Below are 22,281 nucleotides of genomic sequence, written 5' to 3' on the forward strand. Positions count from 1 at the left end.
CCAATGGTGGAGCGATGAAAATCGGGGATGCGCGAGAAGCCAGAATTGGAGGAGCGCAGAGATCGCACAGTAAAATGAAAACACAATATGCTGGAAAAGTGCAGCAACAGCAACAACAATGCAGAAAAATGTCCCAAGGCACTTTACAGTGGCGAAAATTAAAGAGAAAAAGAATGGAACTAAGCCATAGTGGGAGAGTTAGAATCGACCAAACGTTTGGCTGAAAAGATGGGTTTTCAAAGGGAGGGAGAGCGCAGCTGTGAAGTGGAGAGGTTTAAAAGAATGTTCCAATGATTAGGGCCAGTGGCAACAGTGGGGCAAAAGGAGGAGTGGGGGGGGGGGGGGGTAGGAAGGCATAGAAGACCAGAGTCAGAGGATTGAAGAATGCAGGAGGGAACAAAAGGCCAGAAGAGGCTGCAATCATAGGGTGGGCTGTGAAATGTGAGGCTCATCGGTGTCTTCATCAACAAGACCATGATTATTCATACTCTGCCTCATACTCATCTGACTCTTTGCCCCACTACATAAATGGAAGTGGTTGTTGATTTGAATGTGCGAATGAGTTGTTTAGGCTCAACGCATGGTGGGGGGGAGGGTGTTGAGGGTTTGACGGGACTTAGTCTCAGAAAGTGACCTTTCGTCCGTCCTGGAGGTGTGCAGCAATCCGGGTGTGACCTTTCACCAGTTTTGGGCAATCTAAACGCCGTGATTTCCCCCACCCCGACCTTTCAGCTGCTGATCGATCTGCTGTGCATTTCTGGATTCAAAGTTCAACTTTAAATAGTTACAAAGCAGAAAGTTTAGAGCTCTCCTCAAAAGGGTTAGGACTCAGAACCTTCCAGGGTGGGTTTTTCCCATTTGCCAACATAGCCTTTTCGCAGCCATCACATCTGCAGGCAGACAGTCCCAGGAGCCAGAAAGCTGGCGGGTGCATCAAGATTGATGGCTACGGGCGAAATTGTTCATGAATTTTTCCCCCCCCACCTCCCCCCTCAATGGAGGAGGAGAATAACAAAAAAAGACAAAAAAAAGTTGAAGAAATGATCAGAGGCACAGGAGGCTTTAGACTCCAACCTGTAACACACTCGGTGATGCTTTAATAGGAGTTCCAGTTGACAGCACTGACCCGTAACGATTCCTTGTTCCACCACTAGGTGGCGCTGCTTTGTCGTCTTTCCCCCCCCCAACCCCACAAATCACTCAAATTTCGTTCTGGAAATATTTCCATCTGCTTTTTTAATCCACCTCAGTAACTGACAATTTACATTTTAAACAAAATAATAATTCACTGTGTCTACTAACACCAGTGTGTCAGCCATTGGGATGGAGGCAGGGTGGGATTTGCAGCAAACATGGTCCATTTCACAGCAAACAGAGTCTGTTTAAACACCAGCCTCTACAAACTGCAGCAAACAGAATTTGACTGAAAGTCTCCCGACAAAAGCAGGATTATTTCTCCAGCAAAATGCAGTGAGTGAAGGATAGTTACATAAATTATCCGTGTAAAATCATTCCCAGTTACTTCCAGGTGTGATTGACAGGGGAATTACCCAATCATCTCCATTCTGGACAGGAATAGCGGTGTCACTATAAGTAGCCACAATAATTACATGTTTGAGAGGGGGAGGGGATAATTTTCATCTCCACAGTTGCGCAGTAACGTGGCAGAGCTGGTTGTCCACCTGTTGTAGAACCAGCCTGATTTTCATTCCATTGGGTTCTACAGTGGACGTGTGATCTGTTCCTCCAGATTATCTCCCAAGAAGAGGGCGAAATTTACCCCCCCAATATTTCAGAACGACACTAGTAAAATTTTCCCATGGAGTTGCCTTTTTCATCTTTAATAAAAAGTTTTTAATCTCCAGGCTTCAGTGCGACTCAAAAGGCCCGGGCTTCAAACTGGATGTTTTTACCCAAATGGATAAAGCATTCAGTCAGGTTCTGTGCATTCTGAGCACATCCAGTTCGCAGAAATTCCCAGAATGAAAACTGTGCAGCAACAAGAGTTAAAAAGGTAGGAGGGAGCCTTCTTAGACCATACAACCATAAAGAGATAGGAGCAGGAATAGGCCATTTGGCCCCTCGTGCCTGCTACGCCATTCATTGGCTGATCTGATTTTTACCTCAACTCCACTTTCCCGCCTTTTCCCCATATCCTTTGACTCCCTTGCTGATCAAAAATTTGTCTAACTCAGCCTTGATTGTATTCAGTGACTCAACCTCCACAGCTTTTTGGGGTAAATTCCTGACCCTCTGGGAGAAGAAATTCCTCCTCATTTCAGTCTTAAACGGGCGACCCCTTATTCTGAGACTATGCCCCCTAGTTTTAGATTCCCCCATGAGGGGTAACATCCTCTCAGCATCTACCCTATCAAGTCCCCTCAGAATCTTGTATGTTTCAATAAGATCTCCTTTCATTCTTCTAAACTCCAATGAGTATAGACCCAACCTGTTCAATCTTTCCTCATATGACAACCCTTCCATACCCGGAATCAACCTAGTGCACCTTCTCTGAACTGCCTCCAATGCAAGTATGTCCTTCCTTAAATAAGGGCACCAGAACTGTATGCAGTACTCCAGGTGTGGTCTCACCAGCACCCTGTACAGTTGTAGCATAACTTCCCTGCTTTTATACTCCAGCCCCCTAGAAATAAATCCAATATTCTGTTTGCCTTCCGGATTACCTGCTGCACCTGTATGTTGACTTAGAGTTTCATGTATGAGGACACCCAGATCCCTCTGTACTGCAGTATTTTGTAGTATTTCTCCATTCAAATAATATTTTGCTTTTTTATTTTTCCTCCCAAAGTGGATGACTTCACATTTTCCCACATTATATTCCATCTGCCAAATTTTTGCCCATTCACTTAACCTGTCAATATCCCTTTGCAGACACTTGTGTCTTCATCGCAACTTGCTTTTCCACCTATCTTTGTATCATCAGCAAATTTGGCCACAAGACACTCTGTTCCTTCATCCAAGTCATTGATATATATTGTAAATAGTTGAGGCCCCAGCACTGATCCCTGCAGCACCACACTAGTTACAGAGTGCCATTTGAAAATGACCCTTTTATCCCGACTGTTTTGTTAGTTAGTCAATCCTCTATCCATGCCACTATATTACCCCCAACACCATGAGCTCTTATCTTGTGCAGTAATCTTTTATGTGGCACCTTATCGAATGCCTTTTGGAAATCCAAATATACTGCATCCATTGGTTCCCCTTTATCCACCCTGCCCGTTACTTCCTCAAAAGAACTCTAATAAATTTGTCAGACACGATTTCCCCTTCATAAAACCATGTTGACTCTCCTTGATTGTATTATGAGTCTCCAAATGTCCTGCTACTACTTCCAAAATAATGGATTCTAGCATTTTCCCAATGACAGATGTTAGGCTAACTGGTCTATAATTACCTGCTTTCTGTCTCACTGCCTTCTTGAATAGGGATGTTATGTTTGCGGTTTTCCAATCCGCTGGGACCTTTCCAGAATCTAGTGAATTCTGGAAGATTACAACCAATGCATCCACAATCTCTGTAGCCACTTCCTTTAAGACCCTCGGGTGCAAGCCACCAGGTCCAGGGGACTTGTCAGCCTTTAGACCCAGTAGTTTACCAAGTACTTTTTCCTCTAGTGATTTTTTTAGTTCCTCCCTCCCCTTTGCCTCTTGATTTTCTACTATTATTGGTATGTTATTAGTATCTTCTACTGTGAAGACAGATACAAAATATCTGTTCAATGTCTCTGCCATTTCCTTGTTTTCCATTATTATTGCCCTAGTCTCATCCTCTAAGGGACCAATGTTTACTTTAGTTACCCTCTTCCTTTTTATATACTTGTAGAAGTTTTTACTGTCAGTTTTTATATTTCTTGCTAGTTTACTCAATTTATTTTCTCCCTCTATTATTCTTTTCGTCATCCTTTGCTGGTTTTTAAAAGGTTGAAAGGTTTTTTTTATTTGTTCATGGGATGTAGGCGTCGCTGGCGAGGCCAGCATTTATTGCCCATCCCTAATTGCCCTCGAGAAGGTGGTGGTGAGCCGCCTTCTTGAACCGCTGCAGTCCGTGTGGTGAAGGTTCTCCCACCTTTGCTTTCTCCAAAAGAATATGAAGGAAACAAGAGGGAGATTAAATTCTCAAAGCTCCCATTTCAGGCAAGTGAATTTATATTCATGGATTAACAATTGTGCTCAAAGCCAAATAATACCCAGAAACAACATGTGAACAAAGAAACCTGCGAATCCGGAAATTCAATGTAAACAATCTCTCTTCTGAAGCATTTTTGCAGCTTAGATGAATTGGACACTGCATAAACAATGAACATTTGATCATTTTATGAGGTAATTTCTGTTTGTTTATGTAAGTGCCAGTATAAAATCAGCACATTAATTAATAATGCACTAAATATTTTGCCTCTACACACTTGGGACATTCCAGGAGAACACACCAGGAAATTGCCGACCCCCCCAAGCCAGTGATTTTTCATCCATTTATTTTAAGAAGTTTATCATCCTGCCTTTAAAAGATATAGACAGAAAGCGTCTAGCAATGGGGAATGCGGTATCTGAATGCATGAAAAGGGCTGCAGATGAGTCAGTGGGGGAGGGGTAGGAAGCCAATAGGCAGAAGTGTGGTGGGGGTGAGGGCCAATGGAAGTTTGGTCCCATTCTCTTGGGCCGCCCACTCCCACAAGGTTGTTGGGCACTCCGCCTTCAATTATTGTCAGTCAATACAACCTCAACACTGCTAGACTTTGTCCTCCCCTTTCATAGTCCCAAAACCCCTTCCTCAGTCATAATGGACTTCAACCCCTCACCCACTATCCCTTCAAAAGCTTCCCCACCCATTCCCAGATCCCAGGATCCTCCGAGTGCACTCAATCCGCTAAACTGAATTCCCAATGCTTCTTGACCTCCAACCCTGAAACCTCCCTCTCCAATGCCTGCGGATTCCAGTACCTCGGTCCCAGTGATCTCAGGCCCCACAATACCTGCCCCAGTATTTAGAATCTCCCTCTCTAACCCTCCCAGATCATGGGACCAGCCCTCAAAATAGTTACTCATCCCAAGACAGCCACATCAGTACTACCAGAACCTGGGCTTCAATGCTCCCTGGTCCCAGAGCAAGCCCCAATAAGGTATCCCTAGTAAATACTACTTGATTAGTGGTCAATACTGCCAGTTCTTACAAAACTTCCAATTCACTGTTAATGACTGAACAGCTGCTAGTAATGTATTAAAAGCCTTGTGTATAGCAAGCACTTCAGGTAGGCATCACACTTACTTCTGGTCACGTCAGTGTATCCTCTGACTCAGCAGGAGTAATGCCACGGTCGACATGCTAGTGTGTTATCATTAAAAAAGTTTACTCACCATCAGTATAATCTGATAGATACAATGGCAATCTGCGTCGTAAGTCTTCCATCATTCCCTTACCCATCCGTAGGAAGTCGTGAGCCTATTCGGAAACAAAAAGGGAACTTAATTAGAACATTGTGAATACCAAGCAGTAAATTTTTCATCCTCGCTCTTCCAGGAATGCCCCACCTTGGAAAAAGTTCTGCTCCTCTCTCCCGATGGGATTTCCATTTGATTCTTTTGCCTTCTGCACCGTCTTTAGTATCCATTTCAACTTCTCGTGTTTGATCAGGAATCTTACTAAAACTCGCTTTCGCAGCCACATCTCTTCCCTCAGCAACTGTCTCCGACTCCAACACCCATTCTCCACTCCCACCATAACCCCCCCCACCACCACCCAGCCTTTTCCCTGGCTCAGCTTAAAAAATGTCAAACTTCTTTCAGTTCTGAAGGTCATTGACCTGAAACGTTAACTCTGTTTCTCTCTCCACAGATGCTGCCGGACCTGCTGAGTATTTCCAGCACTTTGTTTTTTTAGGAAATTTTTATTTCTATTTAATTGGTTCACCTTTGTTTTCAACAAAAAGAGTGGTGTTCTCTTATTAAAAGGGGGCTGCCGGGTAAAGTTTAGTACTTTAGTTCGCCGCATTCGTCTACGTCACGCCTGGAACCAAGAGTCCGAAAACTAGCCAGCCACCAACGCCCCCCCCCCCCCACTACAGCCAGCCACCAACAGGTGCTGGAGATAGGCAGAAGGTCTGTGCATCTTCTGTTCCCTCTGCCTGTCCTGCTGGGGGCACCATAACCTCCTACCAACACCTCAGAGCTGTGTGTGCCCCATATCAGGAGCTGAGAAAGCAGCCCCTCAAATTGATGTCCATCCCACTCCACAGTGTGGGTGAGCACACCAACAATCAATGGACTTTGCTGCCCCTAAAACTAAATTGTTTTAAATGAAGTAAAGTCATATTTTAGCAGCAGAGGGGAGCAATATTGGCTACTGATGTGACACCAGGGATCGAGTTAACGCATGTTCAGTTTGGATTTTTTTTTAAAACTAGGTTGGTCCTGCTCCTTGCATTCATTTATTGCATCCAATTAACATATCTTAAAACCCTAAACATTTAAGCAGCGTTTACAGAACACAACCTTTTCAGGAATTCAATAGTGCCTGGAATCAGTATTGTTTAACCTCTTCGCTGCATGAGTTGGGATTCAAAATCTGCAGCTCAAAACTAGGCTTGTACCCCAAATATCAAACTAGTTTAGAATATTAAAATACTTGATGCTGTAGAGTAAAGTACACATACAGAAATGACCGTTAGTTTATAAAGAGAGAGAGAGAGAGAGAGAGAGAGTCAGCAGTGGTTGAACAGGTTGCCAGGGACGGTGGTGGAGGCCAGGACACTGGAGTAAGGTGACGAACCAGCCAGATACTGTGACAGGGAAACAATAGGGGTGGTATTCTGAAAGAACGAGAGAGAGAGAGAGAGAGAGAGAGAGAGAGAGAGACTGCTAATGCAGCTGGGGGGAGGGGGTGGGAGAAGAAATATCAGAGGACAGCAGTCAAGGTTAATAATACTACTTGCATTTAAACAGCACTTTGTCACATTGAACAGCTCTCAAAGTATTCCACACAATAAATTACCTTGAAGTGCAATGACAGTTATGTGGGCTAAACACAGCAGTCATTCCGTGCCAGCAATGTCCCATAAACGCCAACAAAAGATGAAGGACCAGTTAATCTGTTTGTGGTATTAATTAGGGGAGGAATTTTTGACCAGGATACTGGGACTAGTCCTTGCTTCTCTTCAAAGCTACCACAGAATCTTTAGCATCCATTTGAATCACCGAAGAGACAGACCAGTTTATTTTTAAAAAAAATTTGTCCTTGGCCTTGGAGAGGGTGCAGAGGAGATTTACTAGAAAGATACCAGGGATGAGGGACATTTGGCGAGGCTAGAGAAGCTCGGGTTGTTTTCCTTAAGAGCAGAGAAGGAGAAACTGTTTCCACCGATGGGCGGGTCAATAACCAGGAGGTGACAGATTTAAGATAATTGGCAAAAGAACCAGACGGGAGATAAGGAAAAGTTTTGTTTTTAAATCAACACAGCGAGTTATGATCTGGAATGCTCTGCCTGAAAAGGATGGTGGAAGCAGATTCAATAGTAACTTTCAAAATGGAATTGGATATGTACTTGAAAAGGAAACATTTACAGGGCTATGAGGAAAGAGATGGGGAGTGGGACTAATTGGATAGCTTTCAAAGAGCAGGCACGGGTACAACGGGCTGAATGGCCTCCTTCTGTGCTGAGAGATTCTATGATGTAGGCAACACTGATGAGGCAGTGTTTATTGACCATTCCAGGAAGGCATTAAGTGTTAACCCTGTAGAGTGTGACATCTTGGCCAGAGCAGAAAAAGGATGAAGGTTTCCCACCCTTAAGGAAGGACATCAATGAACGAGTCATGTTTTTACGACCATCCAGCTGTTTCTGCTCCTCCTCCTCCTCCGAAAACCCCACCAGATTTATTGAATTCAATTTCACAACTTGCCATGGTGGGATTTGAACTCACGACCTCTGGGTTGCTTATCCAGTAGCATAACCATAACCAGTAATTTTCATTCAAAGAACAGCACCTCCGCCACTGCGGCACCCTGGCTGGGCGATAACGGGGCTGGCTCTATTACAGACGTGCAATCCTTTCTGTTCAATTATCCTCGGTGTTTTGTGCCCAGGTGCTCCAGGATTCTGGAAAAAATCAGCATCCGCACGCTAACAACCTCCTCACTGCAGTAAAATCCTTTACGATCAAGTGTAAATGGTGGGAGCCAGCTGGCTGGCACTTATCTCCCAGAACCCAACTTACTTCAGCGGCAATGAAAAGAAAGACGGATTTGCATTTCTATAGCGCCTTTCACAACCTCAGGACATCCCAAAGCGCTTTACAACCAATGAAGTACTTTTCAAGTGTAGTCACTGTTGCACTGTAGGAAATACAGCAGCCAATTGGTGCACAGCAAGGGCCCACAAACAGCAATGAAATAAATAACCAGATCATCTGTTTTAAGTGTTGGTTGAGGGATAAACGTCAGCCAGGACATCGGGAGAACTCTCCTGCTCTTCCTGGAATCGTGCCATGGGATCTTTTACGTCCACCTGAGAGGGCAGACTCAATGTAATGTCTCATCCGAAAGGCGGCACCTCCAACAATGCAACACTCCTTCAGTGTTGCACTGGAGTGTCAGCTTAGATTGTGTGTTCAAGTCTCTGGAGTGGAGTTTGAACCCATAAAAATCTGACTCGAGGACAGAGTGTTACCACTAAACTTAAGGCTGACACCAAAGTCTCAGCATGGCACCAAAGTTACACAGCATTAGACAGCAAAAGACCGAGTGACGTGCAGCACAGGGGTTAGTTACAACAGTGACTACATTTATTGGCTGTAAAGTGTTTTGGGATGCCCTGAGGTCATGAAAGGCGCTATCTAAATGTAAGTCTGTCTTTTCTTTTATTAAGCTGTTCAGCTATTATTCAGAGGCCAAAAAATAAAGCGGCTGATCGGCAAGTAGAATTTTCTGCGCCTGTTCAAACTACAGAAATATGGAAAGTGTGAAGGAGTTAAACTGGAGACTGTACCAAATCCCCACCTTATACCAGCAAAGCTGGCATAGCAGCAGATACCTGGAACCTGCTATCAATTAACTGGCACTTGGCAATATGTTTTCCAGGTTATTTGGGGACCCAATTTATTTTATGTTGCTGTATCTCCTTTTGTCTGACCTACATAACACACACCACTTAAAAATACGGAGTGCTCGGGTTCAACTGAACAAACATTTCTCTTGTAATATACTTGGCCCGCCTCTGAACATTTGTACAGCACCTTTTCAAAAGCAATTACTTCAAGATGCACTTTCACAATGTCCAAACGTTTGCCAAAGTTTGTTTTCTTTTCTTCTTTAATGTTAACAAGGTTGCAGTCATCTTCAAAAATACACATCTGGGACCCAGCACAGTCGAAGAACAAGATGGCCCACAAACTGAAGCAAAGGGTTTTTTTTCTTTGTTTTCTCTCGTCTTCTCCTGAAGATGCTAACTCAGAGGGGGAATGACTTCACACTAGCAGACGACCTTGCAGTACTTCACTTCAGTGACTAGTCTTCATGGCCGAGCCTGGATAACGAGTGTCAACCGGGAAGACAAAAAAAAAGAGCCAAGCCCAATCTCATCCTCGTTCGATGCCTACATCTTTGCTGTAGGAATCGTTGGACGGTAATCAGGAGCTGGAAACAGCACTGAATTAAGACAGCAACGAGGAGTCTAAAGAGATATTTGCGCCATAGGCATATCTAATTTGAAGACCATATCAAGCCATTCCTAAACACAAGAAGTCTATAAATAATGAGGGGCATAGATAAGGTAGATAGTCAAAATCTTTTCCCAAAGGTAGGGGAGTCTATAACGAGGGGGCATAGATTTAAGGTGAGAGGGGAGAGATACAAAAGGGTCCAGAGGGGCAATTTTTTCACTCAAAGGGTGGTGAGTGTCTGGAACGAGCTGCCAGAGGCAGTAGTAGAGGCGGGTACAATTTTGTCTTTTAAAAAGCATTTGGACAGTTACATGGGTAAGATGGGTATAGAGGGATATGGGCCAAGTGCAGGCAATTGGGACTAGCTTAGTGGTATAAACTGGGCGACATGGACATGTTGGGCCGAAGGGCCTGTTTCCATGTTGTAACTTCTATGATTCTATGATAAGGCAACACCGTCACTGTCTAAGTTCAGTAAGGAGCCCAAGTACCACTAAGGGACAAGAGCCCCTTGGACCAGCAGCCTGAGTAGAAGCAAGGAAGTTATACTAAACCTTTATCACTGGTTAGACTTCAGCTGGAGTAGTGTGTCCAATTCTGGGCACCACACTTTAGGAAAGATGTCAAGGCTTTGGAGAGGGTGCAGAGATGATTTAACCAGAATGATACCAGGGATGAGGGACATCAGTTACACGGAGAGACTAGAGAAGCTGGGGTTGTTCTCCTTCGAGAAGAGAAGGTTAAGGGGAGATTTAATAGAGATGTCCAAAATCATGAAGGGTTTTGATAGAGTAAATAAGGAAAAACTCTTTCCACTGGCAGAAGGGCAGGTAATCACAGGACACAGATTTAAGATAATTCGGAAAACAGGGGAGATGGAGAATTTTTTAAAAAATATATAAAACACAGCGAGTTATGATCAGGAATGCACTGCCTGAAAGGGTGGTGCAAGCAGATTCTCAATAGTAACTTTCAAAAGGGAACTGGATATGTACTTAGAGTAGAAATTTGCAGGGTTATGGGGAAGAGCAGGGGAGTGGAACTAATTAGATAGCTCTTACAAAGAGCTAGCACAGGCACAATTGGCCGAACAGCTTCCTTCTGTGCTGTAAGATTCTATAACTTTTACCATGGGGTGTGAGCAAGCACCCATTTTATTTCACGTCTTCAATATTTTTTTTAAATTGATCAGTTTTAAAATTACTTGTTCATATACTAGTCACACAGAGTAATATTCAAGCTGTCCTAGGGTAAGGTTTAGCATGCTTACATAGAGGGAGAGAATGTTAAGAACATTTTTTAAAAAAGGGTTGAAAAAGGCCATTTTAACCAATCAAAGCTCATTCCTCTGTCACAATAACTCTCCTGTTGTGGCACTTAGTAGTAGTTTGAATAACCTCAGGTTATTGCCTTCATTACCATCCTTGATAAATTACAAAATGTTCGGAATAATCCAAGTAGATTTTCACCAATACACTTGTTCTACATTTCCCTACCACCATTACTTAGGTTCTCTGGTTCTGCTTTTTTTGGTTTTCCTAATGAATGCCATTTAGTAATTGATACACTTCAGCAAGCACATCCCTTAAATCCTCCGTCTTTCCAGACTGTGCGGCTTAAGCTCTTTTATTCTTTTCCTATGACTCATACCCTTTAAACCAGTGATCAGTCTTGTTACTCCATTCCGTACCCAGTTCTTCTGTGAAATGGAGATAGAATAGAGTATTTTAAATACAGTCCGACCAGGGCATTGCAAAGCCTTTGTATAACTCCGGTTGGACTTTATTCTACGATTCTGGCTATACATTCTAGTATTCCATTAGTACATCTCTCTTTACAATGTGATTTAACTCCCTAACCTCAACACAGTACCACCTACTGCGCCAGTGAGACATTTTCCATATTAATCATCTTTATAGATTCAGATTAACACTGAATTAGCAAATCAAAAGGCAATTTTGTCTTGTGAACTCACACCTACCACAAACTGTGGAGAAACTGACAGCTGGCAGAGAAAGGAGGCTTTACTTCAGTCATTTTTTATTGGAGTTCCAGGTTCCAGAGGATAAGAAACAGTTGAGCTAACCCAACAGTAGCTGACTCTTGCTGGTGAACCTATCCTCCGTTAACACATCCATGGCCACTCCTCATGCATTAGCCCAGGCAGTGCGTGTCGGCAGTCAATTCAACCAGCCGGGAGGGGAAGCGCAACCAAGGCCAATCTTCTCATCGGAGATCAGGTACAAAAGGCTTTCTAGAAAGTATAGTCATTAGGAGGGGGAAAACCTTGCTGGTCATTCTTCTCCCTAGCCCAGTGAGAGAGACCTATTGTAGTACCCTTACTACTTCCCTGGCCGAGGTCAGCTAGCAACAGACTGGGAATTGAATGTTGGCCCCTCCTTGTCTGCACAGGTCATATTCAAACTGAGCAATGCATTCAGCAATTAAATGAGAGAGATTCCCCCTCAGTTTATGATTAGGGACCTGCCAAATGAACACAGGGGATTTAACCAGCAAAAACCACACAACTTACTGGCACAATTGCTCATCTAAGGAAACCTTCCCCATTAGAGCATTAATTTGTAGAGTCATCTGGAGCTACATGGGAAGAATTCCAAACTTCAGTTGCAGTTCCATCCCTCCAACTTCCATTAAATGAGACAAGTAGGTTGGTCAATCAACAGTGCCCTGGAGTATGGTGGCCCTACCTGGGTCAGGTCTCAGGTTATCCAGTCTGCTACGGAGGGCAATTTGGTTCCAATCTCCCTTTGCCAAGCAGGTCACCTTAAGAATCCTCGCTTCTCCTCCTCCTCTTCCTCCTCCTCCTCCTCTCCCAGGAGGATAGTCACCAGTTACATAAGTAATAGGAGCAGGAGCAGGCCATACGGCCAGTCGAGCCTGCTCCGCCATTCAATAAGATCATGGCTCATCTTTGACCTCAACTCCACTTTCCCACCCAATCCCCATATCCCTTGATTCCCCTAGCTGATTAGATTCCATAAAAGATGAAATGGAATGTCATTTTACATTTAAAAAGGTGATAGACGACAACTGATAGTCAGACATGCAGCTACTGTACCTATAGGAGGCACTAGACTTGGCTGCACTACATCATTGATATACAATTCACTTAACTACAAACATTTACAGGATGAGACACTGATCCTCAAACGGACTTGGTGTGAGCCACACAGACCAAGATCTTACATGGAATTAGCTGATCTTAAGCAGTTGGGCACCACAACTGGCCTGATAGCAACCATCCTCTCCATGCCCCCCCAACAACGGCAGAGGTGGGGTTTCAAGAATCATACAGCACAGAAGGCGGCCATTCGGCCCATCATGCCTGTGTTGGCTCTTTGAAAGAGCCATCCAATTAGTCCCACTCCCCTGCTCTTTCCCCATAGCCCTGCAAATTTTCTCCCCTTCAAGTATGTATCCAATTCCCTTTTGAAAGTTATTATTGAATCCACTTCCACTATCCTTTCAGGCAGTGCATTCCAGATCATAACTCGCTGCGTTAAAAAAAAAAATCATCTCCCTGCTGGTTCTTTTGCCAATTACCTCAAGTCTGTGTTACTGACCCTCCTGCCAGAGGAAAGAGTTTCTCCCTATTTACTCTACCACAACCCTTCATAAACCACTGTTCCTGTTGCCGATCATTAACCAGCAATTTCCTACTGGAAAAGCCAGCTGCGTGAGCATCAAGTGAGACAAGACCGGGGACTTGGCTGTGTCACCCTATATGTCGAGTAGCCCATGGACACTCACTGCCCAGCCTCAAATGTGATAAACGACCACCTAGGTAGTGGTTCACCCCATGAAAACATACCCCACAGCATAAGTCGGCGAGGTAGAATTTAAATTAGCCGCCCGGCCAGAAAACCGGCTTTGCAGATCGTCCGCTCGTTATAGAAACTGCCCGGTTTTCATTTCTATCGATTCCCGCAATGCTAGTTTTACGCCCAGGTGGCAAGTTTGAAAACCTACCCCGGTATCGTCAGGAGATGTGGCCGGGAGGGGGGGGGGGGGGGGGGGTGGGGGGCATGTCAGAGCAATCCAAATGCTAGTAACAGAGTGGGGACACCAACTCTGGTTGGACGTTTTCCTGGAGCTTTCATCACATCATCTCCCGCCTCCTACTGCCCCACCCGATCAAATAGCCCATTTTCCCCCATCTGCACTATTTTTTAGAACTAATAAATGAAAGTAAGTGAAAAAACACACCCTTTTTTTCTTAAAACAGAATTTACAGCACAGAAACAGGCCATTCGGCCAAACAGATCTATGCTGCTGTTAATGCTCCACACGAGCCTCCTCCCTCCCTACTTCATCTAATCCTATCAGCATTTCCTTCTATTCCTTTCTCCCTCATGTGTTTATCTAGCGTCCCTTTAAATGCATCTATGCTATTTGCCTCAACTACTCCTTGTGGTAGTAAGTTCCACACCCTAACCACTCTCTGGGTAGAGAAGTTTCTCCTGAATTCTCTATTGGATTTATTAGTGACTATCTTACATTTTTAACGCCCCTGTGATTTTTCTCCCGGAGGCTCCAGGACAAACAACCCTGGGACGGTTGGCAACCCTATATCCGAGTGAAGTCGACCATACCTATAACAGAAGTTCTGGTACCTGCGGGGGTTTATCTTCCGGTTCTTTGGCATGGTCTTTGTTGAGTGGCTCCTTGTGGACGACAGTCAACAGGTGTCGTTGCAGAACTAGGGTCTCTTTGAACTCCTCCTTGGTTTTGGCTTCCAGGAGCTTCTGACGGAAGTTTATGTCGGCAAACATCGTGGCAAAGGTCCTTCCTAGTTCAATGGCAGTTTTGGTACTTTTCTGTAAGGAGGGAAAAATAAAAGTGCTTTTATTTATATATATGTTAAGAGTAAAACCAGGCAGAGTTAGTGAACAAATAGAAAGGACCGGTACACTGCCTGAAGAGGAATGTCCTGTAGGAAGCAGCAACACCAGATATCCAGAGCACAGTCACATGACATGGACTCGCACTCAATTCCTACTCTGTGGAATGATGCGCGTGTGCGCTAATCTATAGGCACATAGGAATTGCTAGACGAGAAACTACCAAGGTTCATCGAGTTCGTCCTCTACCATCCCAATAGAGCTAATGGAATTGTTGACTAATCATAGCAATCAATCTCTATCAATTAGTCTACAACTGACCCAGAAACGAGATGTGGAAAATCCCAGTGGCGAGAGCTTTGGGAACCATAGGTCCAAAGTCACCAGTTCCTTTTAAAATTTCCTTATCCAATTCCCTTTTAAATGTTGTTATAGTCTCTGCCTAAACAGTCACTTATGGTAAAGCATTCCCATGTGCTAACTCCCCTCCTTTATTCCCTTAGTGATAATCCTCAGTCTATGCCTTCTTGTTACAGATTCAACCAGTAGAAACAATCTCTCAAAAACATGTAATTTTAAGAACCTTCATCAGATCTGCTCTTAATCTTCTCTGTTCCACAATTATAATATCTCATTCTTGAGATCAGTCTAGTGAATCTCCACAGTCCCATTTCCATGATACCGAGATCCTGCCTACACTAGGGTGCAGACAATGGCAGGCAATACTCAAAACGGTTGCTTAACCAACGCTTTGTATAAATTCAACATCACTTGTCTTGGTTCTTCTGCTCCATTAAGAATCTTACAATTAAGAGTCTATCTGCCCACTAAGCTGTTTATGCTCTCCTACAATCCGCTTCATTTTCCCCTCAGTTTGCCAAGCGCCCCACAGCAAACTTGATGACATTCCTCTCGTACCCATGTCCTAGTCATTTATACGAATGGAAAGCAACCAGAATTGGAACATTTGCCACAACGCACAATCACAGACCGAGCAGCTCTCCACTGGGGGCAGGAGGGAGAGAGTAATCAAAAGCTAGCTACAATGACATCAATTGTTGGAATCCAAAAAGGACAGAACGATTGTTAGGTGAGTTAATAATGTGCAAAATGAGTCTTAGTTAGAGAGGATTAAAAGGAGCCTGAGAAGTGGCTGTTTGGTTTAAAACACTCAAAACTGTCATCCTAGTTATTGAAGCAACGGAAAGTTAAATCTGGGGTGGGTGGGTGAATTTGCCCCTTCCCCGCCTGGCAGGTTAGGTTAAAATTACCCCTCTTAAAGTAGGGCAGCGACCAGAACTGCCAGTATCAATCATCAGTAGATGCCAACATTAACTCAGGCTTGATTCAGTAGTATCTTTCCTAAAAAATGTCAGCATCTAAATATTTTCCTGTGCGTAATCAAACATTAGCAGAAAGTACTGCATCATTACAGCAGTGATACCTTATAGACATCAAATCATAGTCAAGTGCAAAACTCAAGCTATGATGAGGAGTGAGTATATCCCTTTGTAACGAGTGGATTGGTCTGTGAGAACAGAGATATCCCTGTGGTCACTACTGATGCTAAATACTAAAGAAGTTGAAGGTCTGAAATTTTAATGGAGTTGAATGTACAGGCCTCAGCAAGCCCTGGGCCTATGGACAAGCCTGGGACCGAACTGATGAGCAGCCAGAGGCACAGCTGCAGTGGCCCAACTCAAATGCAAATAAATCCACTTAGAAAAAAGTTATTTCCAACCATAACTAGCTATGGAAAGCTGGACGGTATTTTTTTTTAGGGCTTCCAGACACAAAGATCCATTTTCATTTGCAAAAAGAATCCCACACTTTGCCTAAAAATATGCACTGCAATTTTTTAAAAAATGATTCTTCCTTGCTTCTCGTCATGTTCCCTGGTCCCTCTCCATCAGCACAATCGCTCACTTTCATGAGCACATACGCGCTCTGTGCTTACACCACCCTCTTTCCCCTCCAGCCTTGGGCTGGTTCCCATCCTCAAGCTTTGCCGGGCCAGTATCAATAAAAGGAATGCCAGCACTCCAGCTCGCAACAATCCAATGCACAGGACCAAAGATTTCATCGACCTGGGTCTTTGTAGCAAGGGGGGGGGGCAAAGCCCCCAAAGACAGGAAACATTCTAGAGGGCCGATTTTAAAACCCCGCTCATCCGACGGGGAGGGGGTGGATAATTACAGGAGCGGTAGAGTACTTAACGCTGCATTCCCGAAGGGCTATCACTCACTGCCGTCTTAACTGCGCAGTTTTTAAATGGAGGAGTAGGTATTGTGGAGAGGGAGAGACAGGAGTGTTGTTCAGCGATGTTTAAGTGAGGAGGTGATGTGCTGTACTAACCCTTGCTGCTGGAGGCCATTGAACTTTTTCTTTCCCTCTTTATTCATTCTCAGGATGTGGGCATCGATGGCACGGCCAGCATTTATTGCCCATCCTTAGCTGCCCAGAAGTGGTGGTGGCGGTGGGCCGCCTTCTTGAACTATTGGTAGTGCTTTGACACGAGTGAGTGGCCACTTGCTGAGACCACTTCAGAGGGCAGTTAAGTCAACCACATTGGTGAGGGACTGGAGTCACATGTAGGCCAGACTAGGTACGGACAGCAAGTTTGTTCCCTAAAGAAAATTAGCGAACAGGTTGGGTTTTTATTTCAGACAGCCTCACGGTCACCTTGTGGTACCAGCATTCTTTTCTAGATTCTCCCCCCCCCCCCCCACCCCACCCAAAACGGTCATGGTGGGATTTGTACTCACATTCTCTGGATATTTAGTCCAGGCCTCTGTATTACTAGTCAAGTAACAGAACCACTACACTACAGTACCCAATGTCTACAGTGAAGCCACAGAGTCTTGGAACACAATCTGTCTTCAGGGAACGTACTTTCACTTTAAGAGGTACATTTCCACTTTAATAAGGCCTCGGGTGCCAGCATTTATTGTCCATCGCTAGTTACCCTTGAGAAGGCGGTGATGAACCTCTTGCAGTCTGTGTGGTGAAGGTTCTCCCACAATGCTGTTAGTCAGGGAGTTCCAGGATTTTGACCCAGCGACGATGAAGGAACAGCCGATATACGTCCAAGTCAGGATTTTGTGCGACTCGAGAGGGGAACTTAGAGGTGATGGTGTTCCCGTGCACCTGCTGCCCTCGTCCTTCTAGTTGGTGGAGGTTGGGGATTTGGGCAGGTGCAGCTGAAACCCTTGGCCAGTTACTGCAGTGCATGCTGTCGCCAGTACACACTGCAGCCACAGTGCGCCGGTGGTGGAGGGCTTAACCCCAAGCACCAATGTTGTTCAGGTCTTGCTGCATGAGCGCATGGACTTCTTGAACATCTGAGGAATTGCAAATGGTGCTGAACACTGTGCAGTGAACATCCCCATTTTTAACCTTATGGGGGAGGGAAGGTTATTCATGAAGCAGCTAAAGATTATTGGGCCGAGGATGCTGCCCTGAGCAATTCCTGCAGTGATGTCCTGGGGCTCTGATGATTGGCCTCCAACAACCATTTTCCTTTGTTCCCATTACCTTCAGTTTTACTAGGGCTCCTTGATGCCACACTGTTAAATGCTGCCTCAATGTCAAGGGCAGTCACTCTCACCTCACCTCTAGAATTCAGCTCATGTCCATGTTTGTAATGAGATCTGGAGCAGAGTGGTCCTGACTGAATCCAAACTGAGCATTGGCGAGTAAATGCCACTGGGTAGCATTGTTGCCGACTCCATCCATCACTTTGCTGTTGATTAAGAGTAGGATGATAGGGCAGTAAATGGCAGGATTGGATTTAACCTTTTTGTGGACAGGACATAACTGGGCAATTTTCCACATTGTCAGGTACATGCCAGTGTTGTTGCTGTAGTGGAACAGCTTGGTTAGAGGCGCAGCTATTTCTGGAGCACAGGTCTTCTGCACTACAGCCGGGATCACTACCATCTTCTCCAGGGCAATTAGGGATGGGCAATAAATGCCAGCCTCGCCAGCAACACCCACATCCCATGAACGAATAAAAAAATGTTGTCGGGGCCCATAGCCTTTGCGATATCCAGTGCACTCTGCCATTTCTTTATATTTTGTGGAGTGAATCAAATTGGCTAAAGATTGGCATCTGTGATGGCAGGGACCTCAGGCGGAGGCCAAGAAGGATCATCCACTCACTACTTCTGGCTGAAGATAGTTGCCAAAGGTACAACCTTGTCTTTTGCACTCACGTGCTGGGCTCCGCCATCATGGAGGATGGGGATGGGGATGTTCACAGACCCTCCTCCAACCATTAGTTGTTTAATTGTCCACCACCATTCAACAGGACGTTAATTGTATCTGTATAATTTATATCAATTAGTATTAATTGTATTCAGGTGGTGCGTATCACCTGGGGACTCTCTTGTATCCATTTATATGGGAGCTTATCTAGGGGATTCTGGGTTGGTAATGTGGATATCTGAATAAAGGCTTGGAAGCAACTGAAGATCAGGCTGTAGTGTTCTATCCTTCACCACTGGGCTATCCAAGTTATTACAGCAGAGCTTTGATCACTTGGCTCTATCTAGGGCAGGCTGTTTAACATGCATGTAGTCCTACACCTGGATAAAATAGGCGGGCTGCCCATTTCCCAACACAATCTGGTAGGCAACCTGTCGATCATATTGAAATGAGGCCCAGGAGTTAAAAATCACCCGGGCCTCCCACTGCCCACCCGAATTGCACCTAGAGTTAAAAATCAGCTCTTAGGTCACCTGGGCAATGTTTATTTTTCAAATTGCAGATTTGTTTTTAAAAAAGCAAATCAAAAATCACTTAAGAATAACATGTATAAAAATATATTTAGCTTGCACATTGAAAAAGAACATGATTCAAGAACAGGGGATTAGGGAATTTGAGCCCACAATTGCAGAACGGAATCCCAACCCTATGCGTGCTGGAAAACACTCAATAGTTACAGTTTGCTTTGCAAGTTAGAAGTGTTTTCACCTCCAGGTATGGGTGGCCTGGAAGAACTTGCCTCCAAACCCCAATAGCTAACACAATGCAGAAAAAATATAGGACAATGAGAACATAGTAAGGGAAAGAAAGGTTTTCTAACACACTGGGGAGTATCGAAGGAAGTGCTATTATATCCAGTAATTTTTTTCCCCTGTAATGGAGGACAGGGCCTTTTATTCTGAAGTGTTGATTTTATGTGTGGGTTCCCATGTAAACGTGGAATCGAGGAACCCACCAATGTGGTCACTTCACCTATATCACAATATCCGGTTAAGATGGACATCCAGCACTGAAATAAAGTTTAGAAATGATCAGAATTCTTCTTGGTGGTTGTGGTGTATTCATCCAGACACTAGAGGGGGAAACTAGGTTGTTTTCTGTTACAATCACTGCACAGTCTTTGTTGCATCACTTATAACAATACAGGAACAGGAGTAGGTCATTCAACTCAGAGCCTGTTCTGTTCTATCAGGTCATGGCTGATCTGCACCATTAACCCGACATTGCTCCATGTCTCCTGATGACCTTTAGCTGGCAAAAATCTATTGATCAGAGTCTTGAAATTTTCAATTGACCCATTATCCACAGTTAATAGCCATTCATCCAGTGTATCCCATATAACAGTACCCATCCAAGTAACAAAAACATTTCAACTAGTAATATGACCTCAGGCTTGCCGCTGATATTCCCATTCGACCTATACAACAATCCAACTTCACTCCTTTGAAGATGAGAGAAATGGGTTAAGTGGTTTGAGAGTGCCATGACAAGCTTTGAAATCGCCAGTGGTATTCTTTTGCACCATGGGGTTGGGGGGGGGGGGGGGAAACATATGCAAGATACGTTTCCGCACACTGCACGATACCAAAAATGATGTCGACTACGGTAAGGCTAAGAAAACTGTAGCTGATCATATCATTCCCAAGTAAAATGCAACATATGAATCAATATCATACTGTAATGGTCCGAGGAACACCAAGAATTAATCTGCTTTTGAAAACACTTAATTCGATGGGCAGCAAAATATGATTTTACAAATTCAGAAATCCAAACACAGATTATAGAATACTCAGATTATAGAATATTCATTGAAAACACTGTGTCCCTGACCCTCAGAAAAGAGGAGCTTAACTTAGGTGAACTTTTACAAGTGGCCAGAACACTTCATCTAGTCAAATGTCAGGCAGATGTGAAAGCTAGGCAATAAGTCCCTATCGATCAGATACAAACTGCATCACGCCAAGGCAGAGCCAGGTCTGCTCTGATTGCTGAATTGTAAATCACCCCATACTGGTGATTGTCCAAAGGGTAAAGAATATGGAGAGACAGCAAACAAAAATCACTTCTCCTGGTGCTGTCAGCCATCTGACAAGACATCCAGTCAAACATGATATCCTGGGTATATATCCATCATAGCCAGACACCACAATGTGCAACCAGGTCCTGAAACTAAACCTACCCTGAATACAGCTCCGGAGATGGTGACATTTGTTCAGTACATCAGAACAGCACACCATCAAACCAACAACATGTATTTTTAAGGAGTACCAATTCAAACCCTTGTGGATTCCAGTTGTCCACAAAATATCAATGAATCCAGTTACCAATCTATTGTTGTTGGTTCTGAATCTCAAAAAGTGAAGTTCCAACACATGGAAATACCATTTGGCACAAAGCCACCGCCTTCAGCGTTTAGTAAATTTTTTGTCAAGGGTCCGACAAACAAGCAGCATCAGCTCGTGTGCTGACCACGAAGGGAAAGCCTGGTTAACTATCTGGCCTACAAGACAGTTCAAACACAAACTCTTCAGCCTACTTTCAGCAATTCGTAGCATCAATATACCAACATCAGAGCGTGCTATTTGGAGTGAATGTCCTCAAGTATTTGAGACCACAGGCAAGTCAAACGGCACATTAGCAAGCCCCATTATTCATGCTATGAGCTTCATCACAAGATAACATTTCCTCTACAGAAGAAAGCTGAGGAAGTGTTTGTGGACTGTCCTATACCTTGGGTTGCATCTTTAGTAGATCATTCCCAAGCCCAAGAATCCTAACTATTGTTTCAAAATGCAAACAGCAAACAAAAAGCACGAGTGACAGGATACTCCAAACTTGGATAAGATTATCAGAAGTAAACGGATAGTGTATTTTCTTTAAGCTAGACCCCCAAAACGGTGTATCGCCAGCTAGAACTTGCCAAAGAGAACCACCATATTACAACACGTGCTGGTCTGAAGTTGTACAAGAGGTGAACTTTCACTACATCTTCATTGGCAGAGGTATTTCAGTGTACCATTCAACAAGTTATTGAAGGGATTGCCGGTGTCTCGAATGCAAATGATAATATTCTGATACATGAGAATTCCTACGTGGTCAGTTTTCGGTAAAATATTAAGATGCCTACGTGGCAAAGAAGCAGAATGCAAAATGGTTAGAAAGGGTTAATTAGTTAGTAACTGAGATTGGTACAGTATCCCCTTTGATGTCTAACAGCAACATGGTCAGCACATGGACGATTTATGATTGGCCGGAAATAACGTAACCTCGCATGGCAACCTGTGCCCGGCTTATGATTGGTGTTGACCCTCGTTAAGTATGTTCCAACCCCTATTGATTTGTATAAAAACGTGTGGATTTCGGTATGTTTTTGTTCTTGCTCTGCCAGCATAGAGGGACTCTACCAGGAGTCCAAATCAATGCTGCAGACTAAGAACCCTGCTATTAAAGTTGTGTTGAACTTTAAAATGTACTCGACT

At 44.1% G+C, this 22,281-nt stretch overlaps 1 protein-coding gene across 6 annotated transcripts in view; it reads right to left on the reverse strand.

The window, feature by feature from the left end:
- Positions 1–22,281, reverse strand: part of slc4a11 (solute carrier family 4 member 11) — a 150,545-nt gene that overhangs the window by 31,379 nt on the left and 96,885 nt on the right. For all 6 annotated transcript variants that reach the window (XM_067980880.1, XM_067980938.1, XM_067980808.1 and 3 more), the window contains 2 exons: positions 14,309–14,512; positions 5,376–5,460 (listed from right to left, as the gene is read on the reverse strand). In XM_067980880.1, coding sequence (XP_067836981.1) covers positions 5,376–5,460; positions 14,309–14,512 — 289 coding nt within the window. The remainder of the gene's footprint in view (positions 1–5,375; positions 5,461–14,308; positions 14,513–22,281) is intronic.

The sequence above is a fragment of the Heptranchias perlo genome, chromosome 1 (genome assembly GCF_035084215.1).
Source record: "Heptranchias perlo isolate sHepPer1 chromosome 1, sHepPer1.hap1, whole genome shotgun sequence".
Lineage (NCBI taxonomy): Eukaryota > Metazoa > Chordata > Chondrichthyes > Hexanchiformes > Hexanchidae > Heptranchias > Heptranchias perlo.